Source organism: Falco punctatus, assembly GCF_963210335.1.
Source record: "Falco punctatus genome assembly, chromosome: 1".
Taxonomy (NCBI): Eukaryota; Metazoa; Chordata; class Aves; order Falconiformes; family Falconidae; genus Falco; species Falco punctatus.
This window is the reverse complement of record NC_137580.1, coordinates 99,918,694-99,946,570: the sequence shown is the minus strand read 5'-3', so window position 1 is coordinate 99,946,570 and position 27,877 is coordinate 99,918,694. Positions and strand designations below refer to the sequence as shown.

The 27,877-nt window shown below is 51.8% G+C and overlaps 1 protein-coding gene across 15 annotated transcripts in view; it reads left to right on the top strand.

Annotated features, from left to right (window-relative positions):
• Window positions 1–27,877, top strand: part of AIFM3 (AIF family member 3) — a 52,784-nt gene that overhangs the window by 3,463 nt on the left and 21,444 nt on the right. For 5 of the 15 annotated variants that reach the window (XM_080407831.1, XM_080407830.1, XM_080407829.1 and 2 more), the window contains exons 1-5: window positions 9,053–16,875; window positions 21,683–21,792; window positions 23,692–23,801; window positions 25,144–25,188; window positions 26,477–26,573. In XM_080407831.1, the coding sequence (XP_080263957.1) occupies window positions 16,550–16,875; window positions 21,683–21,792; window positions 23,692–23,801; window positions 25,144–25,188; window positions 26,477–26,573 (688 nt within the window). In that variant the 5' untranslated portion in view covers window positions 9,053–16,549. Of the gene's footprint in view, window positions 1–8,579; window positions 8,713–9,052; window positions 16,876–21,682; window positions 21,793–23,691; window positions 23,802–25,143; window positions 25,189–26,476; window positions 26,574–27,877 lie in introns of those variants that run through there. The other 10 variants (XM_080407822.1, XM_080407821.1, XM_080407820.1 and 7 more) reach the window with 7 other exon arrangements.

Below are 27,877 nucleotides of genomic sequence, written 5' to 3'. Positions count from 1 at the left end.
GTGGGGGGGCGGCTGGTGGGGTGGGGGGCGGCTGGCGGGGTGGGGGGCGGTATGTGGTGAGCCAGGGTGAGTATGTACCTGGCTGGGATGGAGCCAGACAGGGTGATGCATGGTGCAGTGATGGGGCTGGGAGTCGGGTCTGCTGCTGGCTGTCCATGCCCGGGGTGAGGAGGTGGGTGGGAAATAAGGGCTCTGGGTCCCAGGGAAGTTCAGGACCCAGTGGGCAGGGGAGGTGCTGTGCGCCCAAGGGGTGGCTCTGTGGGGGCTGTGCTTTGTGGGACCTGCCAAAGAGGCTGTGGTGGGGTTTGTGCTTCACTTTGTAGGGTGTGTCCGAAATAGGTCTGTTGCTGGGACTGCTCCATGGCTCCTGCTGGGCCTCATGTTAAAGACAATATTTTGCATGTAAGGAGAACTGGCAGGGAGGCAGCTCTGCGGTAGATAGGGTACGTTTTTAGGATCAAGCGTTGTTTTTTTCCACAGCGGGACCAGAGCCGGAGCCAGCTCTTCCCTGCAAGTATGGAGAGTGCCACCAGATGCTCTGAGCCTGCAGCCGCCCCCTCCCCTTGTGCTCCTGCTCGGGAAGCGCAGCCTGCAGAGCCAGGTCTCACTGGCTAGAAAAGGCCCACGGTCCTCCTTGCTCTGCAGAGCAGGCGAGGCTCTGTGCAGGCAAGCAAGCCTTCCAGGAGATGCGGAGCTGCTGTGTGTCCTCTGTTCCCTGGCATGCCTGGTGTACATGGCATTGCATGCTGGTAGGTGAGAAACCAAGGAGCACAGGGCAGATTGTGACCAGGCTTGCAGATAGGAGAGTTTTGTTTTCTTATTTTTGAAGATAGATTCTGTCCAGGATGAAGCGTTCAGATGGATAACCAGCCATGTGCGACAACCAGCCAGAATCTCTCACCTGAGCAGTAAGTGTGTTAGAAAAAGGCTGTTATTGATAGACATCAGGGACCTTCCTAAAACTCCAGGTGTCTGGTTGGGATGGTATCCCCGAGTACAGGTGCCTCCATTGATGTCGTTCTCCTGCCCATAGGGCCTTCTCTCAGACCTGGGTGCATTGCGGCAGCTGGTGCCATCTAAGTGTGCAGAGAGCACAAGGGTTTTGGTGAGGCCTATTTTAGGAAAGAAATGACTCTGACATGGACTCTTCAGAAACATCCGTGAAGGATGTCCTGAGAAGAAAGTGATGAGTTCTTCAAACAGTGATAACATTGTTGTAAGTCCCAAAAATATCTGCAGTAATTGATAATGCTTCTGAAGGACAAGGTTCTTGAGGCAGAAATAGGCATATATTTGCAGATGACAAAACTTGAGATACAATGAAAAGAAAATTTTATTGTATGCAGGGGCAGTTAAAAAACAACAGCTCCTGTTGAGAGTGGAGCTGTAGGACATTGCCTTAGAAGACCTACACTACAAATGTCCAAAAACTAGAAAAACAAAGCTGCCACAGAGGAGAAGTGGGAAGATCATGGACACAGCTGGACTCCTGGTCCTGCAACAGCAGGGAATCTCTGGCAAGAAATGGCCCTGAGGAGCCCTGGCAAGGGGCCATGCTCAATGCTACAGAGGAAGGGGAAAAAAAATCCCAGGGACCTGTGCCAGTCTGCCCAGGGCAAAAAATTCCTCCTTGACCTCAGAACTGGGTATCAGCTGTTTCCTGAGCATGTGAGCAAGACCTGCTGCCCAGACCCCAGGGTTGCTGTGGCTCCACAGGACACCAGCACTGCTCAGCCCCTTCCCTCCCTCCCCTGGAGGCATCTCAGGGGCTTCCAGGCATGGCAAAATACCGAGAAGTGACAGGCCTGGGAGAAAAGATGTCATTCCCAGTCCCTGCAGGAGACCATTGGGTGCTCCAAACTGTTGAGAGAGTGAACATCTCTGAACATTTCCACTTCTCATTTCTAATGGGTGCTGCATCTGGCAATGGGAAAGGTGTGGATGGGGAGATCTGGGGTGGTCTTCAGCTGCCAAGAATGGATTTTCTTGTTCTTTATAGACCACCATGTCTCAGCTTTTTCCACTGATACTCATTTTAAAAGGCCTGGTACCATTCCGGACCCTCAAATGTTAGTGGGTTTTATCATGTCATGAATGGCATTGGGTCCATTCTCCAAAGCTTAGGGCAGGATTAATGTTAGATCCAGGTTGGTATCACACCCTGTGCAGAGCTGGAATTGGATTAGATGACCACTGGTGACCTTTTCCAGCCTAAACTCTTCCATGATTCTGTGGCTACACAACAGCTCTTCAGTGCAGTGCTCTCAGGTGTGGGATTCAGCCTATTGCCTGCAAGGCTGAAATGCAGCCTCTGATGCCTGTTATTAACAGCTGCAGGACCTCCTGCTGCAGGCACATCAGCCTCCCAACCTCTTCCCAAGTGTCTTGGTGCCCTTTTGGTGAATGCTGGACATGCCGTGTGTATGGCAAGGAGGACATCTTTGAATGGCAGAGGAGTGACATGCAGCTGCCTGGGCAGAAGGTGCAGAGCAAGAGGTGCCATCCTGATAGGAGATGAAGGCCAGTGGGGTCATGACCACAACCATATTGGGGCTGCCATATTGCCCTCCCCGTGTTAAAAGCTGCCGAGTGGGGTCAGGTCTCTTTGGTAGGTCTTTTATCCCACTTTTCTTGGGAAGCAGGCATCCCAGGGGCCCATCGTTCCTGCCTTCTCCATTGTGGGTTTATTCAGTCCTCTAAACTAAGTTCTTCCTCGACCTTGGGGAAGGTCTCTTCCTCATCCTGAGGAAATTGCTTCCTTAGGAGGTAACTCTTGCTGACATCTGCTTTGAGATCCTGGTGTGTGTCCTGGAAGAGATCTTCTGCATCCTCACTCATGTGAACTTTGGCTTTCCATGAACATGCAGCCCTTTTCCTCCAGACTGCTGATGTCAATGTAGAGACAGAAGTCACCTCCTTGGGAACAGAGTGAGTCCCAGACATCCCACTTGGTCACTGTGAATTCCAGTGGCTAATCAGAAATCTCCTCAGAGATCTTCCAGGCACTCGCCCAGGTTTCATCCTAGGGCTCCCTCCAGGTTTCCTGCAGAGCACTGCAAAGAAAGCAGAGTTGAGCTGTGATGGAGATCTGTGTGGAGCAGAGAAGCCTGTTGATCCCTGCCAGCACACAGGCCTTGGAGCCTGGTTTGCTGGACCCACAGCAGACATCATGCAGGCATTTCCAGCTGTGGGAAGGAACAAGTCCAGGCAGTGGTACCTGGTGAACCTGTCCCCAGCAGAAATCAAGAGAGGAGGAAGTCTGGCTGAGCACGTGATCCTGAACTGCCTGGGAGACTGGAGGCTGGTTGCTGGTGGTGGCAGGATGCTCCCATTGTTGCCTGGCTGCCTTGGATGGATGGTCATATTCTTGAGCTCTTAGAACTTGGGAACCTGAGCTGTGCCCCCAGCAGCCCCAGGGTTGTCTTGAGTCTAGCCCAAGAGGAGGATAGGGCAGTGGAGGAGATGCAGCTGTGGGAGGACTGGGGGCTGTGCCCCTGCAAAGCCTTGAGGACCTGGGATTCTAAGACCCAGAGGTCAAGATGTTTCTTGTTCTGGTAGCCACAACCAGTATCCTTGGGAGCTGTCAGCTGCTCTAGCATCTTTGACTCCTCCATCCTCAGGCCCTGTGGGCCCATGGTGGAGCCCTAGTGCAGGCTCCTTTCCCTGGGAGCAAGCGGTGAGTCAGCACCACAGCCCTTGCCTTCTCTGGCCTCACACCACCAGTCCCTTGTGCAAGGACATCACATCAGTTTTCTTGCTGACATTGTGAGCCCTCACATCACTGAGGAGAGAAGATGGGATATGATATGGGGAGGCAAGATGTGGGGGCCAGGGCTTGAGAGCAGGGGATCAGTAGGGTGAGGAGGGGGTAAAGCTGCCCTTGGAGGTGGCAGGACCCCCCTCTCAAAAGATTGGCCAGGGTGCTGGGGAGGACACCAATGGGCCAGGGGTGGGGGCTTGTGCTGAGCAAGTGGGAAAAGGATGAGAAGCAGCCCTCTCTCCCCACTTCTCCCTCTGGTGGCATGCGGGGCTGACTTGGCCAGGGTCAGCCGGCAAGGGGCAACTCTGCTCAGAACAACATCCATAAAAATTTGAGGGCGCAGCTAAAAGCTCAGTGTGGAGATCTGGAGGAGCCAGGAGGGGCCACAGTGGCAGTTGGTGTCCGCATGTACCAGGGCCTCCTTCCATAGCAGGTGAATCATGGCTGAGGTGACCCTGTGACCAGTGTCGTGTGCTAAGTGCTCCAGGTGGGGAGGTCTCCAGCTGACACACCCAGCCGGAGCTAGCTTGGATTGCAAACTGGTATGTCTGGGAGATGCCCATGTCACTGGGCACAGCTCAGTGCTCAGACATGTGCCAGATCTCCAGGCAGGCAATACAGAATTAGTCACAGCAGCAAAGCAGATGCTGACTATGAGATGTTGCAGTTGAGTATGATGGACCTTGGTAGCCAGGTGATAAAATGGCACTGTTGCAATAAACACAAACTAATGCTCAGGGGAAAAATACTAGTTTTACCTGTGACATATTGTATACTTACATGCTTAACCATGTTACCATTTGGAAAAGATTTTGGAGTCACAGCAGAACATTCAATTGAAATAGGAGCCTGGGGCTTTAGCAGCGAGCAGCGAGTAAATACAGCGCTGTTAATAGCACCGTCAGTACTGCGCTGTCTTTAAAAAACTGTGCAAGCTCTGGATCCTGATCTGTGCATGGGTTGCCTGAACCTGGCAGGAAACATGGGCTAGAGTCACCATGTGTCTGCCTTCTTCTTGCCTGCTTGTGGCACTGTCAGAGTGCTGCTGGCCATTGCCAGAGAGGTGGACATCTGGGCTCAGCTGCGTGGTCCTTCTGGTTTTACGTCCCTTACCTGCAGTGAGAACTTGATGTTGCAATATTGCAGTTTTACTGCCTTGCAGTGGAAGCGCTCGGGGTTAGTAGCTCTGGATTGTTTTCTACATTTCTCATGTTGGATCGGTTTCCATGTTTCTTCTGTGTGGGAGCAGGGTGTATGCTCATAGGCAGTGCTCTCTGGGGGTGATGCTGGAGCCCTGTTTGCATACAGCCTGTTGCAAGGCTGATTCCCCATTCACGCAGGAGTTTTTAGAGATGGGATAGTATGTTCCTCAGCACCACAACTGTTGCCTCATATTTTGATGAATAGCTCCTTGTTGCCCAATTTGAGCAGATGCTGAAAGTGTTCTTGTACAGCTGTGAAGCACAGATCAATTTGTTCAGGGGACAGATTATGAACTGGTTTACTGAGGCATGAGCATGACCTTGTATAGGTCAATCCATTACCCTTCAAGAGCTAGCAAGGTTTTACAGGTGATCCTGGGTTCAGTTACATCACATTGTGTATGAGCTTTTTTCCCTTTCCTAGCAAAGGGGGGATTTTGGCTATGACTCTGGCAGGATCCAGCTCCAGATCAGTATCTCTGGATGCCGCTAGTGGTGACATGATCCCGTTGTGTCTCGTGAGTCAGTCTGGCAGGTCAGCTTGGTGCCTTTCTGCAACCAGCTGAGTCTTGAGTGACTTTCTGAAACGTCTCTATGTGCTTTCTGGGACTGAGGCTGTGGGCAGCCAGACAGCTTCTCCTTGGGTAGCAGCAGCTGAAATTCTACCAAGAACCTTTTGGCTTTTGCCTGGTTAACTCCAGGAGCAGAGGAGGGACACCCAGAAACTGTCCACCATGCTCTGCTCTGCTCTGCCCTGCTCTAGGGGGTTGTGGGTGGCTCAGTCTATAGGAGCACACTGGGCAGGCATCACCTTCAATACTCGTTAGGCTGAAGGCTATGTTTTTGGTAAACAGTCGGGCCTTGTACTTGCTAAGTTCCTTTTACAGATTTAAATCTTTCTGGTGGGCGCACCTGGGTTAGGTTAACAGGGTCTATTGGAATGTTTGGTCTTGTTGGAGATCGGACATTAGTTCGTCTGTTAATAATGTTTGGATGTAAGCTTGTACCCGAGAGGGAGTGGGCTACCTAGTTAGTCATTTTAGCATTAATTCTTCTATTGTTGATAGATTAACCTGCTAGGTTGTAAGGGATTCATGTTGGTTTGGGATTTTTTTGTATGAAGCTTTGATGCATTCATTGTTGGTGGCTGCTTGAAGGCCCAGGGGGACCATCAGTGGGGAAAGTAAGAGATGGGAAGTGGGCCTGAGGGAATGGCTTCAGATTGCCGTCTTTAAGGTCCAAACAAAGCAAAGGCATCTCAGGGAGGGAGCTTTGGCATCCCTCCAGAGTCCCTTGTAAAACCAGCCAGACCAGCTGGAAACCAGTCCCAGGGCCATCGGACTGCACATGAGCATCTCTGGGGGGTCTGGAGAAGATCTAGGCATCCTCTGGTGAGGCGCATTTGGGAGCAGCCCTTCTGCCATCTACCACACTGCCTGCCCAGGTAGTTAGGGGTCCTTGCTGTGCCTCCCCTACGTGTGCAGCATCCCCAGGGCTTGCTCCAGTGCTGCTTGGGCACTGCCTGCCTGAAGAATAGCCCCATCCTGCTGGCACAGCGTTCTCGTTCTGCTGCAGGAAACCCACTGCCAACGGCTGCTGCAGCTTAGCAGGGGGTTTGGTTGGCTCCTGGGCTATCGTGGACCTCGGAGCAGGCTGGTTGCCTTCCAGAAGAAAGCCCAGCCCCTGTGTAGGTGATAGTATCTTCATTTCAACTTACTCTTCACTCTCCTTTGTGTGGCTCATGCTGTCTCATTGGCACGTTCCTCTCACAGCGGCACCTGATTTTAGTATGGACTTACATAGGTGCAGGTTTACCTTCCCTTTTGGCTTGAGGCTGAGAATTTCCTGGATGTGCCCTCCAACTCATCCCCCCTCCCCCACCTGCTCCTTTTTGGCTCTCACCTCCCACCTCCCTTTTTGCCAGTCTTTGCATGGTTTTTTATTGTATGTTTTACACTAAATTATTGTCCTGTATCACTGACACATCAATGGCTTGAGATTCTGTTTTTCTGATACAAAGCTGTTTTTCTTCCTGCCAGTTTTGGCAAAGGGCCATACAGCAGTTACTGCATGTGACTCCTCTGCTCCATTTTCCCCCTGCGCTCCTAAATCTCCCTCTGCATTTGTGCACCTTCTTACATGGCATTTTTTTTTGCATTTGCTCTTGCCTAAATTTTGGCGTGCTGCTTTCCTTGGATGCTCTTGTGAGAAGAGTTCTTGGCTCTTCCCTGCTGCATTTAATTTTCCCCCTTTGCAAATAAGCTTGTTTGGCAGCTCCACACACATCTCATCACTCTTTGTAGTCTGCAGGCAAGCCTGTGTGGTTTTTGTCCTCTTAATGTATTGTCTGTCCCAGACTGGTACCCCTCAGTGGCCATTATCAAATGGCAGGTGTCTGGTTTACAAGATGTGGTGAGGCACCACTCTCCTGTTCCTCTGTAGCCTGGGGTACTTATTCCACATGCTTCAGGCTTTGAAGGTGATCCTGCGATTCACCTGGGACTTGGTGCAGGTCACGCCATATGCAGCAGAAGGGGAGGTTGAAGGTGTGTGGGAAGGAGTGTGTGTGTTTTGGAGGGATGTAGTTGAAAACGGGGATGTGTCCGGATGCTTTGCATTGGTGCTTAAGTAAATGGGAGGAACTGCAGTGTCTGGTGTCTGCTTGCTGGCAGTTGTTTTTCCTTCTCATCAGAAAGATCTTGAGGCACTTTCTAAGCTGCAGAAAAGCCTACTTTGCCTGTGTTAAAATATCCTTTGGAAACGGTTTTAACTTCCTGCCCAGATCAGAAGGCTTTGTGAAAAATATACGACAAAACCATAGTAAATTGATTCGAGTACAAGTATGAATGGGTAAAATTAATTAAACATTCTATTTTGTTGCCAGTTGTGTTGTATGAATCTTTGCAGTTTTCAGTCAAGGAATATAACCAAAAAGGTTTATCCTAATTCTTGGTCTGTGCCAAAGCGGAGAGCACTACTGGTCAAAGCTTATGAGATAAACAGTTTGAAGTGGACCGTTTGCCTGTCCCACTTAAACATAAAAGAATCTTGTCTTAATAGTATAAAAAAATTGCATTTTGGTACAAAATGGCCTGACAAAACCCTTTCTCAAATCAGTAATTGTTCCAAATCGAATGGGGTTTCTGCAGGAATGAGCATCACTGGAAAGGGGGAACTTGCAGGACTGCGCAATACAGTAGGTTTCTTTTTTTCCATCACCTAATAATAGAAGCAAAAAACCTGACAGAAATGTATTTACAGTTTAATCGTCACATTTGGGCCGTGACCTGTGTGCTCAGATTCCATTCCCAAAGGCAGGGCGCTGGGAAGTTACGAGAGTCCGAACACGAATGACAGGAGGGTTTCTGTCATTTTAAACTCTGAAAGGCCGATTGCGTTTATAAACTTCACAACTGCATTTACCAGCGCCTCCCGAGCACGGTTACCCCAGCGTCACGTTTTCCCCTCGGTGTTACCGGGGGGTGCGAGGGGCCCGGCGGCCCTTACCCCCACCCCCACCCCCCCCAACCCCCGCCGGCGCGCGCTGCTGCCCGCCGCCTCCCCCCGCCCCGCGGCGCCCCCCCGCCCCCCGCCCGCCTCTCACCGAGCTGTTTCTGCCCGGCGCAGGTCGCCAACGACGCCTGGAGCCCGCGGCGGGGGCGCCACGCCGGGATGTGCCCCCGCTGACCTGCCCGCAGCCCCCCGCCCGCCCCGGCGCCATGGGAGGATGCTTCTCCAAGCCCAAACCAGGTGATGCTCCCGGTGCCGAGCCCCCTCCCGCCGCCCCCGGGGGGAGAAGTAGGTCAGAGCGGGAATGTTAATGCTGGGCTCCCGCAGGGAGGATTACCGGCCCGTTAATCCCCCCCGAGTCCCCGGCGCTCTCGCTCCCAGGCAGGGAGTTGTGCGGGGCTGCGGGGGGGGGGGGGGGGGGGGGGGGGGGGGGAGGAGGAGAGGGAGGAGGGGGAAGGAGAGGCGGGGGGCTGCGGTGCCGGGGGGGGCGGGTGGGAGGTGATCCCAGCCTGCACCCCACAGCCCGAGCCGAACACTCGCTGCCGGTTCTTTCCCGTCCCGTCTTCTCATGCCGCCCCTCCCAGCAGAACTGCTCCCATGGCGCCCCATGGCAGGTCTGCACAGCTCCAGCACCTTCCTTACTGCTGCGGCTTTGCCACTCGCTGGCCAGCACTTAACTTGGTCCCTGCCAGAAGGGAACGACCAGGGCAGGAGCAAGATCACCTACTGCTTGGTCTGTCCCAGCTCCACCACCCAGGCCGGGTCCTGGGGCCACTCCACTCTCTGGATTCTATTTCCTTCATGAAGCTCGTCCACGCGTGCTGCCTCCGGTGGGGAAAGCAGCTGCTGGCCCCTGACCATCAAGGATGCTCCCCCAGCCCTGCGCGCTCCCACCACAGCTGGGCTGGGCAGGCTCCCTGCGCTTTGCCTTTGGCAAGGGTGGGTGCGCAGAGGAGAGGAAGGGGCTGCACAGGCAAACCGGTTGATGGAGGGAGGTCTGGTGTGAAAGTGTCAATGTTAAGCCTTGTCCTGAGCTCCTGCCGGCTGCGTGGGTGCGAGCAGGCACCACTCGCCATAGCTGGCAGCACCCGCATCGCCCCAGCCCTAGTCCCCAGGGCCCGGTGCTGGTGCACGAGGGGCTGGTGCTTCGGTGTTGCTGAACTGCCTTCCAGGAGCTGCCATCCTGCGGCTTGTTTTGGGCATCTAGCAGGGAGCTGGGGTATGACCCTGGCCTTGTTCCGTGCTCGTGCCCACAGGCAAGGGGAATCAGATAGTCGTGCTGATCTATCAGATCAGTCAGCATCCACAGCTGCGTGGAAAAATGTCTTTTCGGGACCTTTTATTGTCAATTTATCTTCATTGTCTCAGGCAATGGGGATTTCAGGTTGAGGAGGGACCTGAAAGGTCAGAGGGGACATACAAGTCCAGTCGGTGACCCACAGAGCATCCACTGAGTGAGGTCCTCTGTCTTTGCTTTGCAAGGCACAAAGAAGAAATAAAGGTGGTTTTCTACCCTTGACCTGTACTGGATTATTTTAAGGTCATTGCAGTGCCAGGGTGATATGGCATTGAACGCTGTGAACTGCAAGTTTTCTTTTGTGAAAACCCACGCTGTTTATATCCTTCCTTGAAATGTTTAAGGAGTGAAAATGCATCCAGGATTAAATGTCTTTGTTGACTAAACTTGTAACAAACTGCTGGCAGTTCCACTTTATTTTGTATACCATCAGCAGAATTGTGTTTAATCTTGGACCGGTGGAGGAATAAAAACGCTCTGCAGGCGTATTTCCTGAACTGCAGATGTAGAGTTGCATTTGCATAGCAAGGCCAAATGACTGAAAATGCCATCCTGCAATGTAGCACTCTCTCTTCAGCTCTGGTTTTGATTAGCAGTCTTCAAAGGCTTTTGACAAGCCTTTCCTCAGCCCCTGGTTAGCACATCACTGACTGTGGTGTTTCATCTCAGTGGTTATAAACCTTGCAAATGCAGTGACATAAACAGATGCATTTGCAGGTACCAATTGTTCTGGCAAAGAGGTTTCACAGTCTTTTTATGGCATTTGTCATTCCCATTTCTTGTGGGAGCTGTGCACCATCAGAGCTAAATAGTGGACTTTCCTGTTTTGAAGAATACACCTATCCTCTCTATGACTGAGAAAAGAATCGTGCAGGGACAAAACAGAGCTATTTTCTCCATCAGTGCTGTTTCAAAATGAAGGGAGTCTTTACATGCAGCTTGAAGTCAATAGAATTTCTTTAGACACTTTTGAAAGATGTATACAAACGAGGTCCTTATCTGCTCCATCATCTTATATGCAAGAGAGACCCTCAATCCTCCTGAGCACCCTCAGCATTTCTCCAGATAACCTTGACATTGCACATGCATTGCTGTGTGCTAGGAAAGCCTTCTGATGAGCAGATCCCCTCTACAAGAGCTTTGGGGACTGGAGTCCTGCAACAGTAAATAACTGTGCTGGTTGTACCGGAGACCAGCCCTGAAGTCTGGCTGCTGCTGCAATGCCCAACCCCATTCTGATATTTAAGAGTTTAATTAAGAACTTACATTCAAGCAGTGAAGTGATTGTCTGTTATCTCTAGTGCTGCAGTCCTGTGATGCTGGATCCTCTTCTGAAGGCCCAGTTCTCAATCTCCGCATAATTTTTTTCTCCTGGTGCATGATGCATATGCGATGAGCTGCCAGCTGGCAGTCTGTGTGGGATCCCAGCACGCTCTCCAGGAGCAGCAGCCAGGTCAGGATGATGGGGAAAGGGAACCATCGTGCACCAGTGACTGCTTGGTGTGAGCTGCAGCAGCACCATCTCCGCACCAAGTGTGGGAGAGCAGCTTGCAAAACCTATAAAGTTGTGATTATCTTTCTTTGCACGCTCAGCTGTGCTCAGTGCTTGATGGTGGGGCAGGGCAGCAGCTCCGGCACAGGACGGCATGTCTGTGAGTGAGCTTTGCCCTTGCGCAGTGGGTGCATTTGGCTCTGAGCACCCTGTGTCCCCTTTGCAGGGATGCTGCTCACTGCTGGAGGGGGTACCATGGGCTGTGTGTCCTTCTGAGCTTGGCTCTGAGGGTGCCCCCAGGCTTGGCTGGCAAGTCCTACCTCCTGGTTTGTGGGAGCGTGGCATATGCTGAATGGGGCATCTGGAGAAGGAGGGTAGAGCTGGGCACGTTTGATGCAGCGGTTTTGTCATTAGCTCTTGTCATCTTTAATGGAAATGGTTTGGTGTCTCTGAGACCACCTACAGTAGTTGTCATGGAGGTCTGCAGTTATGAGGCAGCATGGGCGAGCCTGGGCGGTGCCTGGAGAGTGCAGCTCTGGCAGGGCAAAGCGAGACCCCAAGACATGTCCTGCAGCAGTCAATTTACTTAGTGCTGCCTGCAGGGAAATAATCCCTGATGGGGTAAACCAGGCCTTCTGGCTGTGCTCACCAGCAGGGTATGGTGAACACATCATCCTCCATCATTGCCACCCTTGATGCTTTTCTGGTTTCCACTGCTCTTGGAACTGTACAGCCAGTACAAGGCTGTTCCCTGCCCTCAGTGTTCATTTGCCCTGTGCCTGCAGCCCCTGTGCAGCAAACCCTGAGGCATCGCAGGACTTTGTGGTTGGAGAAGCTCTCCCCTCCGCCAGCCCAGCTCCTGTGGCCAGGTGTCTTCATCTTACCCAGATTTCCCCAGATTCAGGCTAGCTCTTGGCTCATGCCAATTCTCTCTTCTCCTGCACTGCCATATTAACTTAGTATTTTCCTTGTTTCTACCATTTTAAGTATTATACTTTAAATGGCCTGAAACCCATAGTTTAAATTTAGCCTCTGGAAGGGCACTGAGCCATACTGGGAACCTAATCCTGTGGTAAAGAAGCCTTGGGTCATTTAATTGCCCTAATTTTTTAAAATAATGAGCATGGCCCTGCACTGCAGCCCAGCCACCCTCCACCTGCCAGCACCCTGCCCAGGGGTTGATGTCAACATTTCCAGCCTCGTGTCTCAGGTACCTGTCTAAAAGCAGGCAGGGGCTTTGACTTGTCCCACAGGGCTGTGAATAGTGGTGGAGAAGGAATAAATTTACAGGAGGTGTAATGGGGTGTTAATGACTGACTGCCAGGGGTTAATGACATGAGGCAAAGCACAAGAGCATCATTACCACGGTGTGAAAAATTAACCTGAGCCAAACTGATAAGTGGGGCTGGGACACGGTCCCTGGGTATGCATGTGGGAGTCCTGGCAGTGCTCCAACCTAAAGGCTGAAAACCTGGGAGAAAAAAAAAAGGGTCAAAATGTATAGTCTTGTCAAGAGTCTGTATTTTAGCAGTTCTATGATTTTGGGGAGCTGAGTCAGGATTTTTGAACACTAAGAGCTGGCAGTGCTGAGGTGTACGTGGATGTGTGGTATCAGCACCTGGTAATGTTCAACTCTTTCATCTTCTTTTTTTTTTTTTTTTTTTTATATTCTTATAAAATACTTCCAGCCCTGACCTCCTGGTCCTTCATACATATGTATTTGTGTATATAAATAGAGAAAAAATACATGTATATTAAAAATGTACATGAACACACAAAACCACATACATACACATATATCATAAAATCATGGAATGGCTTGGGTTGGAAGGGGCCTTAAAGACCATGAAGTTTCAAACCCCCCTGCCCCGGGCAGGGACACCTTCCCCCCCCAGCCCAGGCTGCTCCCAGCCCCGTCCAGCCTGGCCTTGAGCCCAGCCAGGGATGGGGCACCCACAGCTGCCCTGGGCAGCCTGTCCCAGCGCCCCGCCACCCTCACAGTGGAGAATTTCTTCCAGATATCTCATCTAAATCTACTCTCTTCAGTTCGAAGTCTTTCCCCCTTGTCCTATCCTTATGTTTCCTTGCAAAAAGTCTCTCCAGCTTTCTTGTAAGCCCCCGTCAGGCACTGGCAGGCTGCTCTAAGGTCTCCCCGCAGCCTTCTCTTCCCCACGCTGAACCGCCCCAGCTCTCAGCCTGTCCCCCCAGGAGGGGGGCTCCAGCCCCCTGATATGTGTCCCACTTCTGGCCCTGCTCCAACAGGTCCGTGTCCTTATTTTGGGGCCCCAGAGCTAATGTATGTAAGTGATGTTGGTCGCACAGGGCAAGCAGGCATATCTATCTCTATCTCTTATCTCCATCTTTATATCATCATCTATATCTATCTATAGATGCATACATATATGTGCTCAGAGCGCAGCGGTTGTTCTGCTGTGGAAGCTACAACCATCACCCTTGTTCCCACCAGCCATGGCCAGGGCAGTGCTGCTGTGTGACAGTGGTGGCCTTGGCCAGTGCCCGAGGAGTTAGCCACCGCACAGATTAGTAGGCATGTGCCTAAAACTTTCCAGTTTGCTCTAAGGTCAGGAACCTTTCCTAGCAGTTAGAGAAAATGACTGTCAAAGGGATGGAGTGTGCTGGACCCAACCACACTGTGCCAATCGGATTTCAGAATTAAACTTGGGTTTATAAATATTTCATTTAAATGTCATTTTCCCTGATGAGAATTGAAACAGTTTGCTGGATCAGCTCAGGTGCCTCTGAGCCCTGGATTCTTGGAGGGATCATCCTTTGGGAATGCAGGTCTCTGGCCAGAGGGACACCTCATGCGGGGCTGGAGGGGAAGGAGGAGGAGGAGAAGGGGGGATTAAAGGGCTGGGGAGAAGCGAATGGGAATTGCCCCCCACAGAGGCAAGGGGTGAAGTGTGGGGCCTGACACAGGAGAGGGGGAAGATTTTATACCTTTTTCTGTTCCTCTGGACGTTTGTCCAGCAGTGTTGGTGAGTGCTGAGTGGGGACGGCTGGGCATGCTGGCACACACTGGTGCCAGAGACCTGCTGCTTTTTTGCATATGTTTTTCTGACCGAGAAAGAACTAAAGAGCTCAGAGTTAAATTTCTGTCTTCATCTCCTCAGGTTCATACACCCGTGGATCAGCCAGCACTCCAGGTGCCCACCTGACCCAAATGCAGTTTGGAAAACAGAGCTCTGGGGCATTGGGCCAAGTGGGAGATGTGGGTTGTTCCCTGCAGGGTGAATTCACCGGCATCAGTGTCACCATCAGGGCTTGGAGCTGCCAGCTTTGCCAGTGCCAGCCTGGGCTTGTCCTGCACCATGTCGGCAGCGGCAGCAGCACATTGCCCAGCGCCGGGTCTGCATGCAAGGATGTGCAGCAGCGTTTGCTCCAGATAAATGTCGATTGACTGCATAATTGTATGAAACAATCCTCCTGTTTCTTTGTATTTTGCAGGGACTGGCATAAATTAACATTTCCTAACTCTGTCCTTGGAAAATCCATGTCTGCTTTTCCAAATGCCATAGGAAAACAGTGCTTACGGAAAGCAGCCTCTTTGCTGGGTACCTGCAGGGAGCTGGGCTGCTTCTGTAGAGCTCCGGTAACAAATTTGCTCATGGCAACTTTATTATTTTTTAATGCAGGGTGCTAGGCCTATTAGTTTGCAGTAATTCCTGCAGCTGGCAGCTGCAATAATGCAACAGAAGGTCACATTTTATGTTGATTCAGCATGGATACATAGCAAATTGCTTTACTGGATCTGTCTGTCCGAGCCTATGGTAAATTCTGCTCCTGGTGAGTCTGAGGATTTGGCACTTTGGCAAAAAGCCACCCCGTCCCCTGCTCTGCTGAGCTGGCACAAAAAGCAGGAACTCGCAGGACCCCTGAAACAACTGCCTGCCTCCAGTGCCTGCATGACCATGGCCACTTGCTTTTCTCCCTTCCTAAATGAACAGCTGTCCCCCTGACCTCTTCTTCTGTCCTCCTCTCAATGGACTGTCAATAAAAGGTGTGTGGCAACAGGTGAAGCTGGGAAGACTCAGCACCCTTCTCTTGCTGCGTGGCTCATCCCGCTCTTCCGGGGCACATTGTTCCCCTCTCTTTGCCTTTCTTTAGCCTGTTTAGGTTGTGAGCTTTTATTTTTATCTTCTGCACAGCTTTTCCTGTTCATGACATTTATAAGATGGGGAGATCTCGGCAATCTCCCATTTGCTTGAAATACTTATTCAGTCTCTGGCACTTACACCCTGGCTTGCTACAGAACTCTCCTGGAGCTTATTATAAATATTAATGGCTTTACTTTCATGAAGTCCCTAGGAGCTAAAGTGGTGTTTTCCACTTTATGATGTGAAAGATCATCGCTGGCTTCCTCTGGTGCTCTTGTGTCCAGCCTGCTCCCCCTGGGCATGGTGCGGTGGGTGGGGGTGTGGGTGCATGGCGAGGCTGGGTGAGTGCTGCCCTTCGGGGGGCTCAGAGGAACATCTTCAGGTGGCCAAGGAGAGCCCCTGTGTTCCCCCTCCGTCTCTGCATGGGGAGGACAGGACTGGCAACACATCCCAGTTGAGGCAGGAGGAGCAGGGGGACACATGGTGGGGCAGCGCCCTGGATGTGCTGGGCTGGGGGCTACCTTGCTCCATCACTGCCCCATGACAGCACCCATGGTGGCAGTGGGGCGGGGGGACACACTGGCTCCGATGTCCCCTCTGATGGTCGGGGGATGCACTGTGCTGGCACAAGCAGCTCCTGCGTGTCCCTGGGTCCCGTGGTCCCCAGGCCAGGGATGCTTTCATTGTTAAACCTGTTCAGTGGTGTACACCTAGGTAAAATGGACAATCCTTGCTTTTCTCAATGTGGAAGATTCACTTTAGGCTGAAAACCTCGTGCCGAAAGAATTTTGGATATTTCTAGTTCCATATTAATTGGTCTTCATGTAATCCGTCTTTCATCTAACGTAGCAGCTTTATACACCATGCAGTGTTGGCCTTCTCTTTCAGTTAATGTTATCGACAAACAATTACTGGGTTTTTTGAAGTCTGCCTGAGTCCTGGAGGCCTTGGCATGCCTCACATCTAGCTGTCTGAAGCTGTTTTCCACTAAACAGGACAGCAACTGTGACTGAGGGGTTCTTTTTCACTGATGACTAAGGTCTGCTTGCAAGAGTATGTACATCATGCAGAGATGCCCAATGGAGAAAGAACAGTGCAATAATGGGCTTGGATAATTAAGCCAAGTTTCATATTAAGTGTTTTTTATCTTCCCCAGCAAGCCAACAAAAAATGTCTCTTCTGATGTCTGTCAGCCCCTTTCAAAGTCCAGGGAACGAGGGAGAGGCAGAATGGCAGCAACAGCTCCAGCTTCATTTTAATGAAGATTTCTCTGTTCCTGCAGTTGAAGTGAAAATTGAAGTTGTGATACCCGAGAAGGAGAGAAGCAAGGAGGAGATGTCGCCCAACGGGAAAGCCAGCCCCCTGATCTACAAAGTCAATGGAACTGCCCGGCATTATCATCTTGAAGAGCATCCCATTGCTAGCAATCCCTACCACAACCCAAAGGATGTGGTGGAAGCGTCTGTGTGCCATGTGAAGGACCTGGAAAATGGACAGTAAGTGCCTAGAATTTTTGCAGGTGAAACTTGAGAGACCTTATAACCTAAACCAAACCCCCTATCTTATTCTTCAGAGTTTCTGGAGAGGATAATTTAACTTAATAAAATATTAATTTGTTTTTAATCTTTAAAAATTGCTTCATGGACAAGTGACAACTGTTTTTTTACCAGAAGGTCTGCTGTTCCCTGCACAGTCTGCCCTGGGACTCATCTTAGAAAAATGTGACGTTCTGTGGCAGAATTTCTCAACAGGCTCTACTCAGCTTGCATTAGACAACCCCGACAATTTTTTATGAATTTATAGCCTTAGTAGTTTTAGTAGTGCATGGGTGGAGCTGATGGGGCAGATAGTGTGGTAAGCCTCTTCTGCAGTGCCTTGCTCTTCTAGCCGAGTTCATCTCTTTCAATTTGCTCTTTCACCAGGGATGCAGTTTTCCAAATTTTTTGCTAACTGCAACACACTTCAGCTGTATACAGTTTCGCTACTCTGATTTAAAAGTTTTCTGAAGTCTGAGAAGTGCCTGTCCTGGCCACCATGCTTTACAGGCTGGTGTTTCTTTTCTGGGGTAGATGTGCATTTCCTGCAGCATGTTCCGCTGGCCTGATGGCCGGGATCTCAGTGGGCTCTGTCCTTGTGTGAAAGAAAACATAATTTGAAATAGCTTTTATTCCAGTGAGAGAGTATGTCAGGTGTGTGGGACACAGGAGTCTGGCAGCTATTTGCTTTAAATTGAATTATTGCTTGTAATAATATTCTAGAATAATCCATGTACTATAAGCTAAACCTAAGGGGCTTCCTGGGCTATAGATTCTTCTCATAAGGTAAGTTCATGCAGGAAAAAACTTTTTTTCATTGTGATGGGAATTTTTGTGTTAGACCGTTCTACAAAAGGATGCACCAGATTGCTGAATTAAATCTTCACATGATGAGATGTGGCTGACGCTGCAAGCTCTGCTGCAGCTCAGAGTAGTGCTGGGGGGACTTCAGGACCTGGAGGCAGATGGCCTCCTCCAGTGAGAGATGGGGGTGAGGAGTCAGTAGAGATGCACTGGATTGGAAGGCAAGCACAGTGGCTGCAGGGGGGCTTCTAGGAGATGATGGGCAACCCACTACCTCCTGCGCAGTAAGCAGCAGCAGCAAGGCTGGGGAAGAGGGAACCTGAGACAGAGCACAGGCAGTGGCCTTGAAGCTGGAGTGAAGTAGAAAGGGGAGACGATGCTGGGAAATACTGGTTGCACAAGAAGGGTCCTCCTCCAGTGTCATGGCTGAACACTAAGTGTTCCTGGAGGCAGCTTCTGCTGACTTCATGTTTGAGATGTTACTAGAAGAGTGTGCTCTGCTTCAGTGCCCCAGCGCAAGAAGGACGTTGGAAAATTAGGGCTGCAGTAGATACATTGACTGGAAAGCATGCAATATGGATGGAAAGATCCAAAGAGCTCTGCTGGTCATGAGGAAGGTGAGGAGGGATCTCGCTGCAGTCTGTGAGAACATACCTGGCTGCAGGTGGCTGTGGCAGGGAGTTCCTCAGCTAAAGCCAGGGCTAGAAACTGGCATTGGTCTGGAAACTGACCTCATGCTTCAGCCATGTGTGCATTCAGCTACTGAAACACGCTACCGAGTATGGCAATGGACTTGCCATCACTAGACATTTTAAGTTGAGAATAACTTTTTTTCTGGCAGGCTAAGTCTAGCTGAAAAGAGAGGTGCTGCGAGAAGGGCCTGTGGCTCATGTAAGCAATGTGCCAGACCAAAGGAGTCCCTTCTCACTCTGATACCCAGAGGGATTTTCTAGGATGCTTCTCTCAAGGAGTGTGCTGGGCACGGATGTGCGTGGACACAGCAGCAGTGCAGCCACTGGCACAAGAGTTTGGGCACTTCCACGTTGTGTTAGTGGAGTCTGCAAGCACAAGGTACTCTTTCTGCCCACCCTTTCTATCCTTCTGGTACCAAGATGGTCTCAGCAGAACCAGTAATAGATAATGGAAGATAAGCTCTGGTGCTGCTGTACCCAGCCAGCCTCCCAGCAGGCTAACTGGGGGAGGTCAATGAGCTGCAGACAGAAAACAGCCCCAGTGCTCCCTCAACTCCTGAGCAAAGGTCTTTTGCAGGCCAGAGCTGAATTCTAGCTGGTGCTTCTGAAGTGGGGAGTGGAGTGGGGCAACAGGGCAAATTCCCAACTGAGTAAATAGCTCAGTGGGGAGCAGTGCAGCATAAATCATCCTCTTGCTTGCTGTGGAGCGAGTGTGGGATTGGGAGCCTTGCAGGTGGCTGTGTGCTGCCTTGAAGACATCAGGTCTTGTTTTTGACTCTCTCAGATCACACAGTTCCTTGGGTAAGTTGTAAACTCTTCCACTTATCTTATCTTCCCATAGAGTTATGGTTGTCATTTAACCACAGGTTTTATCTGAAGTGCTGCACAGCTGAGGAATGCAGTAGGACTTGTACTGCTCTATTCCCTTTGTGCTGATGGAAGAACCTCCAAGTGCCAAGTGTCCTACACCGGGAGGGAGCGGAGCTGCATCACTTGGGTGTGGGGCTGCCAATTTACTGGGACAAAACAGCTCCCAGGGGCAGGCATTGCAAGCTTTGCTGCTGTTTTCACCTGAGGTAGCAAGGAAATTGAGCATTTGCCCTTACTCTAGTGGGACAGTTGATGCAGGTGGAGCAGGCGCCCGCACGAAATCTTGCCCAGGGTGAGTCTGGAGGTGTTACAGGGATGCTGGTGGACTAAGCCCTGGTCTCAGCTGTGTTGCTGTGATGCAGCGAGTGGGACAGGTGTCTCTATAGGGATAGAGTTGATCTGTCCTAAAGAGCAATGAGCATGCAAGGTGAGTGCCATTCTTCTCAGACCCTGGGACCTATTGTGCATGAACAGCATTCAGGGATCACATGTGCTCAGTAGCTTTCTTGAGCGCATGGGGTTTGCTGTGTGCACAGTGGTGTATTTGGTACACAAGATGCAACATGCCAGGTTTGCTGTAGAGATGGTCCACTTCATGCAATGGGAACAACCAGGATTTCCAGATAAACATCAAATTGTGCAGGGACATGCTTTCTGGCTGGTAGAGGGGATCTTTCCATGCAACAGCAGCTCTGTGCTCTGCACCCAGCTCCCTGCAAAACCAGGGCTCACTTGTCTCTCTACTTTCCTCCATGGTTAGCTGGAAGGCTCTACTGTAAGGAAGCAGCTGCTGCTAACTGCATTGGGTCATGGATTGCACAGGGTGTATCCGGGCTGTTGGCTGGAAAGAGAGCATCTGATTGGGGAGAAAAGGAGGTGTGGACAGGACATGTTGGGATGAAGATCTGGTGGAGGCATAGTGAAAGAGCAGAGAGTAAACATCTGCTCAGTGCAGAGCAACATCAGGCTCACTCAACAATGCCTGAACAGCCTGCAGTGCCCCTATGGTTGGAAATCTGCGGAAATCCGCTTGGCAAAGATCTGGGCAGGTGGAGGAGTGGGGGTCTCAGCACTGAAGCCTCTTGCATTCTAATCTCCACACTCTGCAGAGAGGGGCAATGCGGGCAGCCTCTTGGAAATGGTGAATGGTTGAAAGACGTATTTCAGTGGATAGTGCAACTGCCCAGTGTAATGCAACTGCCTAAACACCAGTTCTGTATATGGTCTGCAGGGCTTCGAAACTCTTGCAAATAAAAGCACGTTTTTGCATTGCGAAACCTGTGCCAGGCCAGCCTGCAGCAAGCAGAGCAAGGGGGCACAGCTGGCTGTGTGCCACTGAGCACTGGGGAGGCTGCACGCCATTCCCGGGGAGACCTGGGCAGCCAGCTGCTGTGGGAAAATGCACCCATGGGAATGGGTGGGATGTGGGAAAATTTGGGATGCTGCACCCACACTGCAGCCAGTGCAGGGGTGTGTATCTCTCAGCACAGCCCTGCTGAGCCAGAAGGCTGCAGATCTGCTCTCAGCCAAGCCAAGGGAGTTAGGAAGGATTTTCTAAAATGCTGCTTTCCAGTACTAATGGCATCATTAATCACTCATTTAGCAGATGGGGATGCAGACAAGGTGCATGATCGGCAAGGAGATGCTTTTGGCCAGGACAGGGCTGGCTGGTGCCTCAGGACCTCAAGACTGGCTTGGCCAGTCAAGGACCAGGTGACTGCAGCTGGGGAGTTGTGACCTGGAGAGCCTAAAAATTTCAAAGCTTTGTGTGCAAAGGATTCCTGCTGTGCTAATCATGCTTTTGTCCAGGGTACCACACAAGCAGCTGCGGTCTTTCAAAGAGCACCTGAATCTCTCCAGGGGAACGGCTCAAGGGTTAAGTTGGCTTCTAGGCAAATGCAGGGCTGAGTGCCAGCAGTGGCAGGGAGGCAAAGCCCCTCTGTGATGCAGGGCTTGGGCCAGCAGCCTGGAGCAGACGGGCAGGTCCCTGTGTGAGCTTTACTCTGCAAAAACAGCTGAGGGAAACAGCAAGGTCACGGGTAGGTGCTCCTACTACATGCTGAAAGGATTTATTCTGACCCCCTGGACCTGGGTGGAAATGACCAGCTGCCTCCTGAGCAGCTGAGGAGTTGGTTTGGGCCACCTCTTGTCACAGGGATGGATGAAGAAGCTGCCATCAGTGGCCCAGCTTGGATGTGCCTCAAGCTGGGACCAGTAGAGACACCTCCAAAGCTGGCTTGGTGGCAGGAGTGTCCCAAACCTGTAAGTCACCTGGAGCCAGTGGTGAGCAAGTTGAAGGAGGGGGAGCCTGGTGGGACCAGAGCGGGGGTGCAGGGCAAGTGTGCAGTGTTTGCTGCCAGGCAGGTGCTCTGCCATGTGTTTTCCTTGCTCCTCCTCCCCAGGATGCGGGAAGTGGACCTGGGCTGTGGGAAGGCTCTGCTCATCAAGGAGAGTGGTGAGTTCCACGCCGTGGGACACAAGTGTCCCCACTATGGGGCTCCGTTGGTCAAAGGTCAGTCTGCATCACATCCTAGGAGACTAATCGAGGGTATCAGTGTTGGCAAAAGACAGCTCGATGTTCATCCGGCTGTGCTGTGGGGCATGGGGCAGTGCCAGGCTGCACACTCAGCATCATCTTGGCATGTTCCTTGGGGGAAGGCATGGGCAGAAAGCTGGGGGTGCTCCTGGGAGCCCTTTGCCACGTGTCTGGTTTGCTGGTGACCCCAGCTTGCCACTGCTGGTCACAGGGCCGGGGCTTCTTTGGGTGAGTTTAAAGAACAAAACAGCATGGGCACCATTGAATTCGGCTCTGCTTCATTCCTCAGCTGGAGCTGAACTTGTGTTGGGTGGCATGAAGCAGCTGCAGCTTGCTGTCCCCATGCAAAGCCTGGTTTTATGTGGCTTTTCATATTGTTCTGTTTATCAGTTCCCAGCCACAAAGGAATTAAAAAAAAAAGTCTTAAAGGGGGGGCAGGGAGGGGAAAGGAAATCACCTTATGATTTTTCAGGCCACTCAGTCTTCAAAAAACCCACAAACCCACAAACCCACAGCTCCTTTCAAATCAAAATCCTGTTTGTGGGGGAAGGAGGAAGCTCTTTGGGCTGATGGGATCCTTTCAGTAGCAAAAAGAAGTGTTGCTGGTGTTACTGATTGAAGTGGGATGAGGTACAGTGGTTTCCTATCTTGGCACTTTGCTGGAGGTGGGATCCTGGAGAAGACAGCAGAGGATCCTGCTGAGTATGCTCTGGCCGCTGCTGGCCCAGCAGCAGTGCTGGGTGCAGACAGCTGTGCTCTCTGCCCCTTGCCTGGGGCTAGCAGCCTGCTGAGCAGGGCAGAAGAGCCCCGTGCTGCTTCAGTGGCCACAGAGGTGAGAACCTGCCTGCCTTTAAGAGACCTGTGGGTGCACCCCTGAGACTGGCCACCCGCAGGGATCTCACTGGGGAATACAGGCTTTGCTGCAGAGGTAAGTGCAGGGGCTGCCCCTGTGTCCCCACGTGTGGTGGGTGATGAGATGCGGCACTGCTGTGCCTCGGCAAGTGAAGGCAGAAGCTCAGGACCGGCCTGGCATGACTGAATTGTAGCTGTTCACTCTGCCCTGGTGGTGTGAGCCAGCTCCTTCAGGCAGGGAAAGCCAAAGTCCAAGGTAGCAGCCTCTGAGCAAACACTTGCAAGGAGTGAACTCATGACTTTGGGCATGCCCCACGCTTTCCCGACTCCTTGCTGTGACAGGATCAGGTCTGAAACACACTTGCTCTAAATTAGTGATGCTCTGCTTGAGGCATTGCTTGCTCGGGGTGCTACTGGGGCTTGTGGAAGTGACTACGAGACCCTGGGGACTGCAGCCCCAGGCCCTGCTGGAGAGCAAGACTATATCCCAGGCAGAGCAGGCAGCTTTGGAGCTGTGCTCAGAGGCACTGGAAGGGCACTGTCAGCGAGGACATTTTAGATGGGATCCCTCATGCGGGATGGGATCAAACCCCAGTTGGTAACTGTGTTTATCCTCTATCCCAAATGGCTGGACCATCCCATGTGCAAGTTAAGAGAACTCCACATCAAGTAGCCAAGATGCTGTTGACCATCCAGGCCCACAACAGCTGCCATGTGTCCTGTAGGAGAAGTGACACCTCTGGGTGAAGAAGGAGTGTCACGGGGGCATGCTCACAGAGTTCGAACTTTGAGGTGGCTCTGTGTGGAGCGGCACAGCTCCTGCTGGCTGCTGCAAGAGGCTCTGGGCAGCAACCTGCAGCCTTCAGGAGGTCAGCCTCGCTCAGATTGTGAAGAAGCCGAGAAGCCCACCGTCACCATCACCTGCCTGGCCAGGTCATGGCAGCTTGATCTCAGCGGGCTGCAGGCAGGGATGGAGGGCAACTGTAGGGCAAAACCAACTCTGCTCTGCCATGTTCACTGTAGGGGTTTTGTCCAAAGGAAGAGTCCGCTGTCCCTGGCATGGAGCTTGCTTCAACATCGGCACAGGTGACATAGAGGACTTTCCTGGCTTGGACAGCTTACCCAGGTTCCAGGTGAGAACTTTGTTCTTGAAGCAGCAGAGGAAATCACAGAATCACAGCATGGCTTGTGTTGTAAGGGACCTTTAAAGATCTCCTAGTCCAACCCCCAGCCATGGGCAGGGACACCTTTCACCAGCCCAGGCTGCTCCCAGCCCCGTCCAGCCTGGCCTTGGACACTGCCAGGGATGGGGCACCCACAGCTTCTCTGGGCAGCCTGATCCAGTGTCTCACCACCCTCATTATAAAACATTTCTTCCTTATGTCCAATCTAAATCTCCCCTCTTTTAGTTTAAAACGGTTACCCTTTGTCCTATTGCTACAGGCCCTACTAAAAAGTCTCTCCAGCTTTCTTGTAAGCCCCCGTCAGGCACTGGCAGGCTGCTCTAAGGTCTCCCCGCAGCCTTCTCTTCCCCACGCTGAACCGCCCCAGCTCTCAGCCTGTCCCCACAGGAGGGGGGCTCCAGCCCCCTGATCAGTTTTGTATCCCACCTCTGGACTCGCTCCAACAGGTCCATGTCTTCTGATGGGATGTTGGGGACCCCAGAGCTGGGCGCAGCGCTGCAGGCGGGGTCTCACGAGAGCAGAGCAGAGGGGCAGCATCCCCTCCCTCGCCCTGCTGGCCACGCTGCTGGGGATGCAGCCCAGGACACGGGTGGTTTTCTGGGCTGCCAGCAAACCCTGCCGGGTCATGTCTGGCTTTTCATCCACCAGTACCCCCAAGTCCTTCTCAGCAGGGCTGCTCTCGAGTCCCTTCATCCCCCAGCCCGTATTGATACTGGTGAGTGCCCTGGCCCAGGTGCAGGACCTTGTGCTTGGCCTGCTTGAACTTTTTGAGGTTCGCAGGGGCCCACTTCTCCAGCCTGCCCGGGTCCCCCTGGACGGCATCCCTTCTCTAGAGTATCAGCTGCACCGCTCAGCTTGATGCCATCTGCAAAATGGCTGTTTGCACTGGAATAAGCATGTCTTTGAAGGTGTGGAGCACACATTTTCCTAGCAGATGCTGGGGTGGCCAGTGGTGAGCAGCACCTTACCCAGCTGTCCTTCCTCCCCTGCAGCTCCCCTTGCCACCCACTCACAGGCATCAGATGCCTCCTGGGAGCCTGACAGTGGAGGTGCGCGCTCGGAGGTCTCTTGAGCAGGAGTGGGGTGGGACTGAGAAACCAGCCATAAGCCTGAGAGAGAAATCAGGTTTTACATTGACCATCAGTGTTCAGCTGGGGTGAGCTCTGCCGCCTGGGCCACTCTTGCAGGGGACCTGGTGAGACCTGTTCATTAGTTGCAGAGGGTGTAATCAACCTCTGCACGCCAGAGACTCTCACTGTCCTACGAACCGCTGCTCTTCTGTCACCCTCAGGTGAAGATTGAGAAGGAGAAGGTGTACATCCGAGCAAGCAAGCAGGTGAGGGACCACTGGCATCCCAAAATCAAGGCCCATGCTTTTGTGTTTTGCTCTGTGTGCGTGGGGGTGGGGAAATGCTTTTCTTTTGGTTCTCTGGTAGGGGCAGCAGTGCCTGAACAGAGTGATGTGTGAGCATCCAACACGGGTAAACCAAAGGTCGGCCTGCCCTAGTCCTGTCTCAAGCAACAGCCCAAAGTCTGTACAGAGGCACAAGTGGAGCAGGGCAGAGGTGGTGTGTTCCCCTCCTGCCCTGCTTGTGCACCCCAGCCTCCCTGCAGCTGCCACACACCTGAGCTGGGGTGTCCGTGGATTCAGGTCTCACTAGCTGTTTGTCCTGAACTTGTCCTATGTTTCCTTAAGCTCACAGCAACTTTTCATTCAGTTGGCCCATGGAAACAGGTCTCTTCCACCAGCCTTCTGGCCTTGTCTGTTGGGTCTGAATGTGGCACAGCGATGACAGAGGTTATTGTGCTTCGTCTTGAGCCCAGACATCAGCTCTTTGCTGGAGAGGAACCTGGTGCATGGGCAGGGAGGGCTCTCATCCCCCCAGGCAGCATGCAGAATGAGGCCCATTCAGGCCACTGCCATCTTTCTTTCCATGAAGAGCTGCCTTCTGATGCACATTCGCCTGTATGCGTGTGTGAATTCAGTGGCTCAGAGCCAGCTAGACCCTTATAGCACTTGGTTTAGATCCAGAGAGGTCACCTGAATGGCAGAACTTCTACTCCAGCTGATTAGGGTGGAATATGATAAAAAGGGTTGAGCCTGTTCCCTCTACCAGAAACAGATTTTGGCCTCAGATGCCTGGTGACAGGGGGTCTGTGCAGCAGGGCTACAACAGCATACGTCCTCGGGTGTGCTCTGGTTGGTTGGACAAGTCCATCAGCTTCTCTGGGTATCAGAGATATACAGGCTTTGCTCAGGTGCAGGATGAAGTTCCTGATGGGACTTATGCATTTCCATCTCACCTGTTGGTTGCAGAGTTGCGCAATGACACACCTGAGCTGCTTTTTTCATTTTTTTCCCAGCTCTGTGTACCTGGATGAGTTTGCAGAAGACAATGGATTTATTTTTCTTTTGCACCTTGTAAGGGGGTGGTGGACTGGATGGTGGAGAGGTATTTGGTTGAGCGTGGGTTTGGGGTCCTTGTTGGGCACAAGGGTGCAGTTGTTCCCTTTCTATCCAAGCTGGTTTATGACAATAGTGTAGTTGTCCCCATTCCTGCCTGGCTACCCAAGTTAAAGCTGAGAAAAAATAATGACTTTTCTTCTTGTTGTTGTTGGCATAGGCTCTTCAGACACAGAGGAGGACAAAGATGATGGCAAAGTGCATCTCCTTGAGTAACTATAACCTGAGCAGTACCAACGTGCTGATCATCGGTGCAGGTATTGGGTGGCATGTGCTGGCATTGCCATGTGTCCTCTCCCAGGCGAGTGTGCAGAAAGCAGGGTGTCTGTGTGCTGTGCACCTTCTGTCACCCCTCCTGTGTCCCTCCCTGTGCAAAGGGTCAGACCAGAGGATCTTCCTGAGCCTTGTCCTACACACTGATGGTCCAAAGGTGACCTGTACCTCTGGTCTGTAGGGATTTGTAGTTCCCTGTCACAGTCCTTTGCAGTGGGTACCCTGAACCTTCTTCCCTCTACACCCTACCCAGATAGATCAGTAACCCCTGATTTCCACAACTGATAAGTGTAAAGTCCTCTCAGTCTTGTGATGTGAATATACCTTTTCCTCTTGGAGCCTGCACATCTCTATCTCATCCCCTTGCAGCTGCCTGCAGCTCCGAAGTTCTTACCTCAAGGTGCTTCTTTGAGCATAAACTCTTCCATTTTTCCAGAAAACATCAAATCCCTGCATGAAATAGCAAAACTGCCAACCTATCTTTTCTTATCTCTTGTCCCAGATCCATTTGTGTAGTGCATTTTTTGTAGAAAGCCTGATGGAGTGAATCCCATCTACCAAGTTTGCCTGTTTCTGGAATGGGTTGGATGCCAGGCTGGACCATGTGGTGGTGAAATGGAGGGTGGGAGGAAGACACAACCCATCTGGTGTTGGACATGGGACTCGGAGGGAATGGCTGCTCTTGGCACATGTGTTCATACTTGATTAAAGCCCCCAGGTCACCAGATCTAAGTTGTGGAGATGGGGAGCACACTGCTATCTCTTGCTCCTGCCATATAAGTTGCAGCTCACAGCCTGAGCAGGGGGGAAAACCAGCCTGGCTGGCTTTTCCCTTGCTGCTGGGTAACATTTTTTCCCTTCCTTGTGCCCCTGCTGTTTGTTGACTGAAAGCCAGAGTGTGACACTGCTGCTCCCTGAGGTCAGCTGATCTGTCCTAGTGTTCAGCAGGGCTGGACAGTCATCAAAGTCCTCAGCAAGGTCACGCCATAGGCAATGTTAGCCATTGCTGAAGGAACTTTCTCAGGCTGGACCAGCTAAATTTAGCAGTCTATTGAAGACCAAGGTCTGTTCTGGTGGATGGGAAAGGAGATTTCAAAGCTGGGGTTGTGAGGAAGAGGTGTTGGGAAGAGACTACATATCCAGCCCTGCATCAAGGACCAAGATCCACAGAGCTGAAGCGCAAATGTCCACAGCCCCTTCCTCATGTGAGGTCTATCCTGGCATCTGTGCAGCATCAGTCCTGGCTCAGAATGCCCCAGGCAGCATGCACAGGATGTCAACCCACCTG